At 40.1% G+C, this 14,279-nt stretch overlaps 1 protein-coding gene across 3 annotated transcripts in view; it reads right to left on the minus strand.

Annotated features, from left to right (window-relative positions):
• CABIN1 (calcineurin binding protein 1) overlaps positions 1 to 14,279 on the minus strand; it is a 119,527-nt gene that overhangs the window by 94,756 nt on the left and 10,492 nt on the right. For all 3 annotated transcript variants that reach the window (XM_036393345.2, XM_036393346.2, XM_036393344.2), the window contains exons 15-23: positions 13,963 to 14,150; positions 12,195 to 12,344; positions 11,607 to 11,801; positions 10,338 to 10,574; positions 8,187 to 8,340; positions 7,841 to 7,956; positions 3,594 to 3,755; positions 1,904 to 2,110; positions 1,408 to 1,553 (exon numbers count right to left, since the gene is read on the minus strand). In XM_036393345.2, coding sequence (XP_036249238.1) covers positions 1,408 to 1,553; positions 1,904 to 2,110; positions 3,594 to 3,755; positions 7,841 to 7,956; positions 8,187 to 8,340; positions 10,338 to 10,574; positions 11,607 to 11,801; positions 12,195 to 12,344; positions 13,963 to 14,150 — 1,555 coding nt within the window. The remainder of the gene's footprint in view (positions 1 to 1,407; positions 1,554 to 1,903; positions 2,111 to 3,593; positions 3,756 to 7,840; positions 7,957 to 8,186; positions 8,341 to 10,337; positions 10,575 to 11,606; positions 11,802 to 12,194; positions 12,345 to 13,962; positions 14,151 to 14,279) is intronic.

Genomic DNA, 14,279 nt, shown 5'->3' on the forward strand with positions numbered 1-14,279 from the left:
TCATAAAGCCAAAATTGCATCCAAGTAGGAAAATCCTGATGAACTAAAACTGTAATGTCTGCCTGAAGGACTGTTGAGGGTCCTGCCCTGTGTGTGCTAACAACACAGTCTGAAGGGTGGTTTCCAACCTCACTTTAACACCAGGGTTCCTCTGCTCTGGGCTTTTTCAATTTTACCATGATTTTAACACCAAGGCAACCACCATAATGTTCTCAGTTTTTTGCCTGCAATTTCTTCTGATTCCAACTGAAAACCCATTTCTAGGTCAAGTGACCTCAACAGTCAGATTCCTGAGGGGAAAGGAGCAGGAACTGTAGTGCAGACAAGTACCAACTACTTTGACTGGGGTAAAAATACTATGTTACACATAAAGCATCTTCTGAGTGCAAAAAAAAAAGCCACATATTAAAGTAAAAATGCATTCCATTCATTTATTTTTGATTTTAAGTTTTAGAACATCAAACTGCAGAAAAATGGGTAGGGGGTGATAATGGTAATTTCTTCATCTGCCTTTAAACAGAAGTTTTAGCCATTTGCTAGTCACAAGTCCCAGACTAGAAGATGCAATAACATTAAACTACAGCTATTTCCTCTGAAGATTTCACATCTAAAATTGCTCTGTGCCTTCACCTTCCCTTTTGTCTCTGTTACGTGACTGGATTTAGAAACAATTTTCTTGTCTCAAATCTATCAAATTAGGGTTTTTGTCACTGACCCTGATCTATCAACTTCAAGGAGAATTAAAATGATAACACCTAATATGCAAACTCTATATTTAATCAGTAAATTTAAAGGTTATTTGGTTTAATTTAGAAGACTGATACCCAGAACATGCTTTATTTTTAAGATGAGAGAGCTTAATCTTGATGGTATTTCAGTGAGTTGTAAATTATCAAGAAACAAGGTGGTTTTGTTTAAATATCACTTAAATATTTTATTTGTATTCTCTGTGTGGTTCTCTAGCACCAAAATCAACACTTTTAGGAAGAGGTCAGCCTAAGCAATTAATGCACTAAAGGATGCCATTTGAGCTATAGTTACCTATCAAATGATATTTTTCACTCCTTATCATGCATGAACATGCCAAAGCAAAGAACAAAAGGTACAAACAGTTCATTCTTCACAGTTATTATTTATTTCAATTTAGCTTCCCCCCTCCTCCTTTCTTTTTTTTTGTTTTAATTTCAAAGCAATCAAATATTTCACCCTATGTTTTGGGTTTTGTTTTCTCTGTTGGGCTGTTTTAGAGATGCCCTTAATCATACAATGGACATGTGATAATGGATTGCAGTGGGGCTTTTGGCTGTTTGGGACTTTTTTTTCATTCCTGAAACCAGTTGTCTGCTTTTCAGTGCTGAAAGAAGTGAGAAGAATGAAGGACATGCAGCAGGATTCCAAAATACTGACCTATTTGGACAAATACAAATGTCGTGCATGTAAAATTTAATGGCCTTGGACTGTTCTTTGTTCTTGAAATGATAATCTGCCAGGAGATAATAGAGCTCAGTCACCACTGGTGGAGAATAGTCTGCACCCTCGGGGAGAGATGGTGCCTGAAGATCAGAAAGGCAAAGGTTCATAAAAATGAGCATTTGCTTCTTCCCTGTAGAGGAAGCAACCTTTTCATTACATAATGTGAAGGTTTTGAATAGGAAGACCTTGAAAGCATTTCACAGATAGAGCACTTACAAACACTAATGAACATCTCATCCTGACAATATTTTACCATTCAAAGACTAATGCAATTACCCAAGAAAAGCCAACATCATGGAATAAATCATCCCACTACTAATCCCACTAATAATAAATCATCCCACTAATAATCTCCAAGTCAACATAAAAACAGCAACACCAATTGTTACTCCCTACAATTTCATTTTTTTAAAAAAACAATGAACTGTACCTTGCTGGATGTTCCTTCAATATAGGCAGATACAGTCTCCAGGCTCAGCATAGGCTTGTCAGTTCGAGGAACAATTGTGGCAGTTTTCTTCAGAAGGTTGGCCAAATCAGCAGACACAGTACTGGTTTTGTAACTATCAAATTCTGGAAGAGTTTTAGGCTTAAAATACTCAAACATGAACAAAGCATCTTCCCATGTCAGATCAACCTGAAGAGGGAAGTAGATGAGAGGGGAAAAAATATTTCAAATTCTAAAATTCAAGTCTACTAATGATGGTTTTCTATAGACTTTCTAGTTCAGGGGAGTGTACACATTACTCTAGCAGGAACCAAACTAAACCTCCCAAGAACAGAGCTAAAGGTGCTGTTAATTTATGCTGCTCACAAATACAATATACTGCTCACTGATTTAACAGACAAAGATATTGCTGTAACTTAGTGTAGGTCACTAAAGTCAAAATAAAGTAAAAATAAATCATTCTACTTGCTTAGAAAAATTGTTTATAAGCAAGGATCAATTGTAAAAATTCTGAGTGACACTGAGATCATGGGTAATATGGAGAACAACTCTGCCCCTTCCATTTCAGAGCCAAGGAAGAAGAGGTAATGAAATGGGAACCAGACAAAATTCTGAGCCCCTCTTTGAACTCTCTACAGAAAATTACTTCCAGAATTTACTCCTCATTTTCTCTTCACTTTTCTTTCTTGAAAGCAGTAAAAATACTCAAAATAATGGACAGTTCTCTTCTGCTAGACTAAGTTTTTTCTCCTTTTATTGCTTTACCCTAATAACTTTACTCTTAAATTTTGCTCTGGATTGAAATGCAAGAAAGTTGCAGAGGGTAATCTCCTTATACTTCTCTTTTTCTTATTAATCCCCTTTCTCTCATTGTCTTCACTCTCTAAGATGTACATATAACACACAAAATTGCCAAATACTCAATGAACAGTAATGGAAGAGTATTTGTGTATTTTAAAAGGTTTGTTCAACAGAGCCAGACAATCATTTTGCTTGTATGAAAATGGTTTTGATTGATAATTCTATGATCATTTGCATTTGGCAAGTGCAAAATAGGCTGGGGTTTTTGAACAAAACCAGGGATGTTTCTCAAGGCAGGACATTGCATTGCTGCCCTGTACTTTTCTCTTCCTCCTTTAGTATTACAACCCTCTTCCAGAGGCACTCTGTAGTTGCCCTTCTCCCAAATTCAACTGAACTTCACATTTCTCATAAACAGCTATCAGGTATTTACCATTAGAGATGTCAAAATAAGTGATAATATAATGTACTTGCAAACTTTTAACTGGGACATTTTTCACTTTCATAAACTGCAAGGCTGGCCGCTAAAACTTTCTTCTCTCAAGCTGACTTTTCCTCTCTAAATTTTCCTCAACCTTGAACTTCTTCTCAGCTGAAAATAGGAAAGTGATAGCTTAATAAAATGCTCATACTTCAGGATGGCAGAATACTATGGATAAGACTAGCATTTAAAATATTCAATTTGTTATATTTATTATTTTAAAAAATATTAAAATTGTTATTTTGTTCTCTACAATGTGTAAAATAAATAAAATTTACAAGGAAATAAAAGTAATCTTTCTCAAAAATATATCAAAGTGCATAACAAAATAAGAATGCATCTTTCATCAGTTCAGGATATTCCACTGACATTGGATAAGACATAACTTACCTGCTGTACTGAATGTTCTTCTAGGTACCTTGCTTTGCTTTTTTTGCTAGGAAAACCATATAAACAATAAAAACATTGTTCCAAGGCTGTTTCCAGCTCTTCTTTGTATGGATGAGTATCTTCAGAAGTGGAAGCTGCAAGTTCTTTCTGTAGTACCTGAACCTACAAGGCAAGCACCAAGGACAAGGTCACCTGCACATCACAGTGAGCTGCCCAGCTGGCTGAAGGCAGGTGAAGAAAACAACTTCAAGGGATTTTAAGGGATTTTTACATGGATTTTTCCCCAATAACAATAAATTTCCCCAATATGACTCATGTATTTCTGTAACTGGTCTCACACAAGTCATTCCAGTGGCACTGCAGCAGCATTGAAGTGCTTTATTTTTTTTTCCTGTATTAATCCACAGACAGTTATCTTTAATCAATGAGGTTAAATATCAGCTTCATGTTTCAGACTTAAAATCATTCAAAGTTCTCCCCTACACACCAAGCTCACAGTGAGCTGCCCAGCTGGCTGAAGGCAGGTGAAGAAAATAACTTCAAGGGATTTTAAGGGATTTGTACATGGATTTTTCCCCAATAACAATAAATTTCCCCAATATTACTCATGTATTTCTGTAAACTGGCACTGTAGCAGCATTGAAGTGCTTTTATTTTTTTTCCTGTATTAATCCACAGGCACTTATCTTTAATCAATGAGGTTAAATATCAGCTTCATGCTTCAGACTTAAAATCATTCAAAGTTCTCCCCTACACACCAAGCTGCTTCTGTGAATATAACTGTGAACTACAGTTCATCAATGCTGTGAATAAGGAAAAGGTACAGAAGAATTTCTGTCCTAACTCACAACCAGCAATTTCCTCTGCATGAAAAAAGCAGGATAGAGAGGACTTGGCAGCAAAAGAAGAGAGAGAGTTAATGAAAATCTGGCTAAAAGGACTATAGAATTGAACAGTATGAACAGTATTACACAGATGGCTGCACACCAAGGAAAGTGGCTGGATTGATCCCAAATTACTAAACACTGTAGCAAGTTGCTATCTTTACCTTCAACACCACAAGAGAAAGCACCCATCAGTAGAATATTTTGGAAGATGCTGATAGTTTAAGACATTCATTAGAAAAACTGCAGCTGAATGCCAAAAGAAGAAAGGTAACTCTTTGAAAAGTCTCACTAAGCTTCCATAAAAAAAACAAACCCAAAAGGAATATATTCCAAGAAGACATTTCAAGGTCAATAAAAATATGTTCACTAAGAATAACCTGTGTAGGGGTATTCTGGATATTTATTTCATAACCAAGTCAAGACCTACACAACCACTGAGGCTTAAGATTCAATTTCAATGCGTTCCACAATAGAATTTCAATTTTAAAAAGAAATGTTTATTTGTGACCATTTTTCAACATCTAGGACTTCAAACTCATTTATGCATGATCCTACACAAAGCTTTCTGTCAATACAAACACTGCATGACAAGGCAAAAATCTAACTTTCTACATGTAAGGAGCTCGTTTATAAGAGCTGGAATTAAATAGAAGATGCTGATTCTCTTCTGATTAAAATATCTGTGCTAAGATCAAGGTACTCTTTATTAAGAGCCAAACCCCTGAAAAAGAAAAGCAAAGACAATTCTTAGAAAGCATTTCAATGACATCTGGAGTCACAGCAGACTCATTCATACCGAGTCCCAGCAGACACCTTATTGCCAGCACCTTCCCTGTATGAATTTGTGATCAACATTTGAAATTTACAGAAAGGGTAGCTAAATAAGCTGAAGAAAAACAGTGAGCATCAGAGGGATATTGTAACAAAAGCCTTATATTCCTACTGCTACAAACAAAAGCACATCTAACAGCAGTAACAGAATTTCACTTGAACAGCATTCAAAATCTCCTTTGTTACTATTCAACTTTCAAGTTCTTGGCAGAAATCCAGAATTGTTCCTAATAATTCAGACTATTGCTAAAGGCCTTAATTAATATTAACACCTTCTCTTGCACAGCACATTCATCCCCAAGCAATATAAGGACCTCGAGCAGACAGTTCACCTACAGAAGGTGCCCACTTAACACTGACCTATGAAACACACTGTTCACATTCTTGAAGCTGCCTTTCTCTTCAAATAATTCATCCCATTTTATCTTTGTCTTTCCCTATCCTTCCAACACCCTCTTGTCTCTGAAAACTCTGAAAACTGAATTCTTGTGTTTAGTAATACTATAATATATTTTAGTTTAAGAAGCTGGCAATTCTGTCAGTGAAAATGGAACATTTTGTTTGAAGTAGCTGATGATATTTGCAAAGATCTCACTGCAAATACATTGCCAGATCTCATGCTACCATTTCATTACTTCATAAATAACAAAGTCATCTGCACTTTGCCCAGGTTCCCAGCCCATACTCTGTCACTCCCCAGGCTGTGGGTACAGCACATTTTTCAGGCACAATTCAGACTCATCACTTCAGGGCACGACAGAGCCTGGGAACAGCCCATCCATTTCCATGAAGCACAGGGTCTGAGCTAATGAACCCTCTGGAGTCCTGCAGGCCAGTGCATTATGCTCCTGCCACCAGGGAGGCTGGGGAGAGCAGGACACAGAGATAATCTGATAGTTCCAGCCTGAATCAGCCTCAGTTCAAACCCTGCTCATTCACTGCAGCCCTGCCAGGGTGAGCTGACTCCTGCAGAAGCCCTCAGGCTCTCTGTGCCGTCCTTCCCAGCTCTGTAAATTACTGTCCTGGACATGCCACTGCTCAAATGCACAGGGAGATGGGGTCTGGCACTGAGCTGTGCCTAATAAGCTCCAGGGAGTGCTGAGAAGGGAAATTAGGAGATTCCTGAGTAGCTCTATGCAGAACTAATCATGATTTTCTCTTGGCTGAAGGTAATAAACCTCAGTGAAGTCAAGCTGAATCTGCAAAGTGCCCCTGAAATGTCCCTGTAGAGGGCCCAGTGGATGCCATGGCATCACATTATCTGGGGTTTGCCAGCAGCCAGGCTGTCCCAGACTGCCAGTGCTCTGCTCAGGAAACACTTGGCTTTCTGAGCTAAGAGAAAATGAGCAAACAAATAGAAATATTCTATTTAACCAGGGGAAATTTCTTTTCTGGTGTAACAATGAGACCTCAAGGAATAATCTTAAAAAGGTCAATCATGAATGGGTAAATCCTTTTATCTAATAATGCTAGAGTATTAGTGCCCAGACACCCATTCCTGGAGCACAAGAGATGAGATGTAACACACCCATCTGAACAACAGAGCAAAGAACAGACTTAACACACAGGAAAATGGAGGGCTAAAGTAGTTCTTCATTCTCATCACTGTTCAACAGATCAACTGTGTATGTGTATTTTAAATAATATTTAGTTAATAACATGAAAACAATAGAATTGCTATTTTTTTCAGGCTGTGGTATAAAATCAAGGTAAGTACAATCAAACAGGGCAAATTTATCAATCACAGAACCATTAAATGCATCACAGCTTCAGAGCAAATCCAGGTAACACCACAGGATGTGGGAGCAATCAGGAGCGTTCCAGTTGTGTAACTGAGGACAGATGATGGGCTGCAAATCTTTACTCTCATGATTTGGAAGAAACAAACAACCAAGCTGTTCAAAACTGAATTTTCTTGGCTGAAAGTTTAAATATGTTCTTTTTACACAATAAACAGTATTTATGTACACTGAAATGTGCAAACCCCACCTAACACTTGACAAATTCAGTCCTGTGAAGTGAGCAACTTATTTAGAACCACTGAGACAAGATGAATATGGAATCCCACTGTGTTACTTTAGCAGCAATTTTAAAGATGTAACACAACAGGTTTTTTTAGCTCCTGAATGATATACAGTACTATCCAACTGCTTGGTTATTCCTACTTCCCTTTCAAATCCCATGAACAAAATAGAATACAAGTGCAAGAAGCAAAAAGAAAGAAGAAAAAAGAGAATAAAACAATTCTTCTTCTCAGTGAGGCAAGTCCAGGGAACAATGGGGAGTATGACAGAAGCAGACCAATAGAAAAGGGTCTGGAATAACAATTCAGATTAAACTGACTGAAACTTTCATATGTTTGTCTGGGAGAAGCCAGAAAGTGGATTTAGAAGTGTGTCTTTAACATGAAGATAAAGCAATAAACAATCTAACTTTGAACTTTGTTTCCTGCTTTGGGAGAGGGCTTGGCCAGATGATTTTCAGAGATCAATCAGAATCACTCTCAGTTATTCCACAATTTCTACTTACGTAAAACTTGAGCAGAGCACCATCTGAATTGCAACACCAGGATCTTCTTCCCAAATACTCATGAGCTGTGTTCAACAGCATAAGTGAAGAAGGCAACATAGGGGTATCAGGACTCACTGGAAGAAAGAAATTGCTAAATATTAAAGTAGCACAGAACTGAGTTAAATCTGAGTCAATGCTTCAACTGGCAAACAGCTTCCTCTCTGGTGGAAAGTGATGTTTGCATAGCCCTCTCCTCCCTTCAGCCAGCAAGGTAAGACAACAAACAAGTATTTTATTACTAATACTCCTTAGCTAGATGGTAAAGAGCTCAGGTGCAATATGTAAAAGTGAAGAAGTAATCCACCTTCTTCTCCCTGGTTCTGCTGCTGCTGGCAGCAAAGGGACCGAAAAGCATCTTCCTCATGCTGGATGATCCTGTGCAGGATAATCCATGGAAGCACTGAGGACACATAGGGCTCTTTTGGTTCCTCCTGGACAGCCATGCTGCAGTCTATGATCTAAGAAAGAAACACACATTATACAGACAAAGTGATGGAAACACAGGTCAGGTGTGGATCCTCCCCAAACAACCCAAAGTTAGCAGCACATTTTACCCCAAGGAAATAATCTAAAGTTGAGTCTCAGCTTCTCACAAGTGACTGTAAAAATGCTAGAGGTAAATCAATTAGTAGGGGAAGAGATTATTTGCCCTACTCTGATATTCCTCTTGCACCCCCATTTTCCACCTAGGTGTGTCTCTGTTAATATCCTATATGAGCAATTCATAGTGACCAAACACACAGCATCAATTCTCAGCATTACTAGGCCTCATTACTGTACAAGAAATTTCCCTACAACCCAGATTCTGAGGAACTTACAAAAATTCCTGAATTCTAGCACAGGTGTTACAACAACTGTTAAAGACCAATTAGAATCATTACAGATGCTACATAAATGATGTGCCTGAACACTCTGTTCTCCAGAATTCCATTACATTTCATAAAACATACAACTTTACACAATAAGAGTATGATTCTGTAAGTAGTGAAGGCTCCTTGGCTTTTACAGAAGTAAGTGGAGATTTGAGAATTGCAAGCACATTGAATTTTGACATTAACTAGACCTGCTTCTTAACAGAACTGCCATTTGTAAGTCTGCCATTTGTTACTTGGACTGAAAACACTCATTCAGTTTTGAGGTTTGAAAGTACCTTCTGTAAAAGGCTAAAATTAGCTGCATTCATAATTCTAGAAGCATTTCACATTTCACTCTTCCCCTGCCCTGTTCACATCACCCTCTCTGTTTTTACCAGAAAATCATTTACTTTGGCCAGCACTTGCAAGCAATTCTACCACGCCTGTAAGGCTTATGGGGCCTTGCCCTCCAGCCTGAAGCACATAAGGGCAAGATCAGAACCAGAACTTACAGGCTACATCCAGGCAGCTCAGTCAATCTTCACATTATCACTACTTCAAATAGCCTAAAACCCCAGTGCTGGGTTATCTTACCACCATATTTGATTGTTTTAGGCAGCTTGGTAGTGGATCTCTAGCACAGGTGTGTGCTCAGTGCAGCTCTATCACACTGCAGACTATGGCAATGCTCACACAGAATGGTAACACCCCACTTCCCAAAAATGTAACAGCAATGTAACCAAAGGCACCACCAGGAGTGGGTGGGAATTCAGCCAGCAGCTGCAGCAAGCCCTGAGTCCTGAGGCCTGCAGCCTGCCCTGAGTCCTGAGTCCTGCAGCCTGCCCTGAGTCCTGCAGCATCCCCTGAGTCCTGAGGCCTCCCCTGAGTCCTGCAGCATCCCCTGAGTCCTGCAGCATCCCCTGAGTCCTGAGTCCTGCAGCCTGCCCTGAGTCCTGCAGCATCCCCTGAGTCCTGCAGCCTGCCCTGAGTCCTGCAGCATCCCCTGAGTCCTCCAGCCTGCCCTGAGGCCTGCAGCCTGCCCTGAGGCCTGCAGCCTGCCCTGAGGCCTGCAGCATCCCCTGAGTCCTGCAGCATCCCCTGAGTCCTGCAGCCTGCCCTGAGTCCTGCAGCCTGCCCTGAATCCTGCAGCATCCCCTGAATCCTGCAGCCTGCCCTGAGTCCTGCAGCCTGCCCTGAGTCCTGAGTCCTGCAGCCTGCCCTGAGGCCTGCAGCCTGCCCTGAGGCCTGCACCATGCCCTGAGTCCTGCAGCATCCCCTGAATCCTGCAGCATCCCCTGAGTCCTGCAGCATCCCCTGAGTCCTGCAGCCTGCCCTGAGTCCTGAGTCCTGCAGCATCCCCTGAGTCCTGCAGCATCCCCTGAGTCCTGAGTCCTGAGTCCTGCAGCAGCCTCTGAGTCCTGCAGCCTGCCCTGAGGCCTGCAGCCTGCCCTGAGGCCTGCAGCCTGCCCTGAGGCCTGCAGCCTGCCCTGAGTCCTGCAGCATCCCCTGAGTCCTGAGTCCTGCAGCCTGCCCTGAGTCCTGCAGCCTGCCCTGAGTCCTGCAGCACACAGCACACCTCCTGGTGCCAGGCCATGCCTTACCTGGATCAGGTTGTTTGTTAAGCGCACCAGGCTCGGTGTGACAGAGGAGTCTTTCAGGATGCTGTTAACTGAGGATAATGAAGTATCTATTCCTGTCAGCAGCTGTGTTACTGTAGCAACCCACTCCTCTTTAGCTGAGGGTGCTGTCATATTAATCATCTGCTGAATTGCTTCATTCAAGGCAACATCTGAGCATTCAAAGCATTGCTTGTAGTCTTTCAGTTTGAGCAGGGAGTCCTAGGGAATGTAAATATGAAAAAGATCTATTATAACAATGAAGAGTTTATTTTAAACATGAATGCACAGCAGGGCAAAGCAAAACACTATACTCAGTAAATGTGATGATTTCAATGAAATGAAGCAACAACTTTAAATGCAACATTAAAAGGACAATAGGAGGTGCATGGATCCTGGATGACAAATACACAAGTAGGATCTAAATACAAAAAAATCATCACATCTTTCTGCTTTAATAAAAGATGCAAGGAAAGAAAACAGGAAAGAGATGGCTGTAGGGCTGTAATTCTAATGATCTACAGCTGAATAAAGCCCTTACAAGAAACAGGGTTTGGATCTTTATGATCTCGTGCTACCATTACATTACTTCATAAATAACAAAGTAGCAACTCTCAGGCCAGTGGAATAGCAACTTCTGATCTTTCCACTCTGAAGAGGTTGGGCCACCAGAAACCATGGAAAATGTAGGACTGGGTTCTGGGCAGTTAAAAACCCATCAGTCTTTTTTTCTGCAAACTTTCTTCCCCCAACTAACCTAATATACTCAGCTGAGCTGAGCTCATTAATACACTTATTATACACTTATTTTTACAGTGTCAAACGCTCTAACTCTACAGCAATTATACTGCATGTATCAACAGTTCCTCATTCATGCAGGAGAGAGTCTTTACAGCATAAAAATCATTCATATGCTAGATAACCAAGTTTCAGAATGGTTCTAAGTCACCATATAGTCAACAGTAGCATGAATTCATCCATAAAATAACTCAGGAAACTCAAGTTTCTGTTCATTCCATGGAGGCCTCAACATCTTGCATCTTTAGCCACACTCTCATTCAGCAAAAGCTGGCACATTGCTAATGATGTCAACAAAGCTGTGATCTTCAGAGCATTCTCAGGTTTGGTTCCATGTTTGGCTTTGTAAATTAGACTCACAACTGTCAACATCCACTCCAGAAATCCTTCCCTCCTGTTTTCAGGAATAAGTCTTAATTCCTTACTGAAACAGATTTTGTATGAAACAAAGCAAACCTGGAGGAGAAGCAGCTGAGCTGGTCTCTCAGGTATGGATGTGACAAACTCCAGGTGTTTGGCTCTGCCATAACCATTGAAGCACAAGGTTGGCCTGAGCAGATGCACCACTGCATTATAGTCCCCTGCCTCATACAGCCGCTGGATCTCTTCCAAAGACTGGCATCTCTCCAGGGATTTTAGGTTCTTTTCAATCTGCAAACATCACAGATGATACAATCTTAACTTTTGTTTTCACATATATCTGACTACTGACTCTTCTCCCAGCAGTTTAGCTCTCAATGTTTAAGAAAAGAAAAGAAAAACACTGATTCAATAATCCACTGCTGCTTTAATGCATGCAGCTGCTTTAATGTTTTTATTTTGCATAAAAGCAATCTAAAAATGTACAGGACCAACAGATATAAAGAGTGTAATTTTTGAAAAAGAGAGGGTAGCCTCGATGTAATATTCAAAATACCAAACCCTCACTCTGAGGTGCACTAAACTTCCCTCACAAATGAACTAATTCATAGGTGACATTTGAAACTGGGAGAGATGGAGGGTGAGGGATGGAAGAGGGAACACACCCTGCAAATGAGCTCTCACCTCTTCCAAAGACACCACAGAATCCACGTGCAGGTTGGGCAGCCGGATCACGATGCTGCTCTCACTGCCAGCCTCAGCCTGGCTGCTGCTGGAGCTCTGCAGCATCTCAGTGCAGATATCATAATTTTCAAGAGCCTGTTCCATGTCTCCCTATAGAAACAGTACAGAGGAAAACAATCAACCAAAAAAATCCTACAGTTCTCACTGCAGAAAGTCTCCAAAACTTGTAGAAAATGGTTAAATTTAATGCAGGCACTGCCAGTGTGCTTACTGCATGTCCTCAAAAATCATAACATAAATTCAACTGAATAGCTCAAATTAAAGCAAAAATATTTTAAAATATCTTACCAATTATTTCAATAATGGATAAAACAAATCAGAAAAATGGAATTCAGCCTGCATAAATTTGTAAGATTGGTCTGGAGTGCTAAAATCCCTTTCCTTTAAAAAGGCAGAAGAGTAAACCAGCAGAAATAACTCTTCCATTTGTGCAAATTAAAACACTGAGTAAAGAAACATTCATATATTCCACAAAGTGAATGAATTCGACTTGCTCTGTGTAAAGTAGTTACTGAAATTGAGATGTCAGGAAGGCATGCACAGGCAAAATACAACTCTGCATATCACAAGGAAAAAAATGCCAGTAGTTGTATAGGAACTCTCATTTTTCCTAAATAACTTTATTAGAAAGGAACCTTAGATGCAGGGGAAAAAAAGGGGAAGGACCAAGTTAGTTCACACTTATGAAACTAACTCACATAACTAGTTGACCCCAGATTTAAACATAATTATTGCATTAAAAAACCCTCTTTGATGTCCTGGGGAAGCAACACAGAGAGGAAGAAAAAGACTGGGATCAAATAACATTTCTTTCAAATTATTCCCTTAGTGATAGGCTTAAAACCCTCTGCTTCAAAATTTGCATATTAAATTAAAAATCTTCAAAAGCAGAACCATGCCACCTTGAAAAAGCAGAGGGAACAGTAAAAAAAAAGAGTCTGTTTCAGTTCAATCTGAATTTTGGTGTTCCTGAGACTCTGATAGTGTCCATGAATCCAGGCCCTCAAAAATCTTATGTTCTGCAGCTCCACAACACTATTCTAAGTAACTTTAGTACAAATATTGTTTTTAAGCTGAGTACAAGTTCATTTAAACAAAGACATTTATTAAACATATCTGAATATTTGCTGAGCATGTGAGACCTCCTACTTCATTTCCACCTCAACCCTCAGGGGAAGTTAATTATATTTAGAAGCAAAATGAAATCACTATGTTTTAAGCTGATTTTATCCACATGCCTGAAAGAGCTGAGATTCCTGAATCAGCTGCATCTGAACAATGTTTGTAGGGGGATAGAATATAAGAAAATAAAGATAGTGTAGAAAGTAATCTCACCCCTGAGGAGCTGCAGCTGGGCCAATTATCAAAGATTAGGAACAGCCTGACTTTACCAGGCCACAGCTGTAAGCAATGAGAAGAAGATGCTATAAAAGAGTGGGGGTGGCTCTCTGAAAAAGAGAGGGCAGCCTTGACATAATATTCAAACTACCAAAGCCTCACTCCTTCACAAAGTTGCCAACTGGAGTCAGTTGGTTACTTTGTAAAGAAGAAAGAGCCAGGGCTCTGAGGAGCTGCCCACGAGAATCACCAGGAAGGTGTGAAACTTTTGTGATAAGGAGACAACAGCATGGAACCCCTGCAATGAGATGATAACATATTGACTTGAATTTGGGACAAGCTGTGTTTGTTAAACCAAAATGGAGCCCACCTGCAGAGCCAGAAACCGAGCCTTGAGCCAATAGACCCGAGTGACAAACTCCATCCAGCCTTCCTCAAACAAATCTCGCTGGGAGGATGCAAATGACAGCTGCAGCAGGTCTCCCAAAAAGTGAGTTCCTGGGAAGTCAGGACCAAACTTGCCATTCACAGAGGCAGCAGGACAATTTCTTGGAGAAACTGCAAGTCAATTAAGTACATTTTATCATGAAGTTACAGGCATCCCACAGAAAGAGTCCACGTCACAGAATTTCAAAGGTCTGATCTGCCTGAAGGCAAACAATTGATAGAGCAATAAAACACAGATCT

This window comes from Molothrus ater, chromosome 18 (genome assembly GCF_012460135.2).
Source record: "Molothrus ater isolate BHLD 08-10-18 breed brown headed cowbird chromosome 18, BPBGC_Mater_1.1, whole genome shotgun sequence".
NCBI lineage: Eukaryota > Metazoa > Chordata > Aves > Passeriformes > Icteridae > Molothrus > Molothrus ater.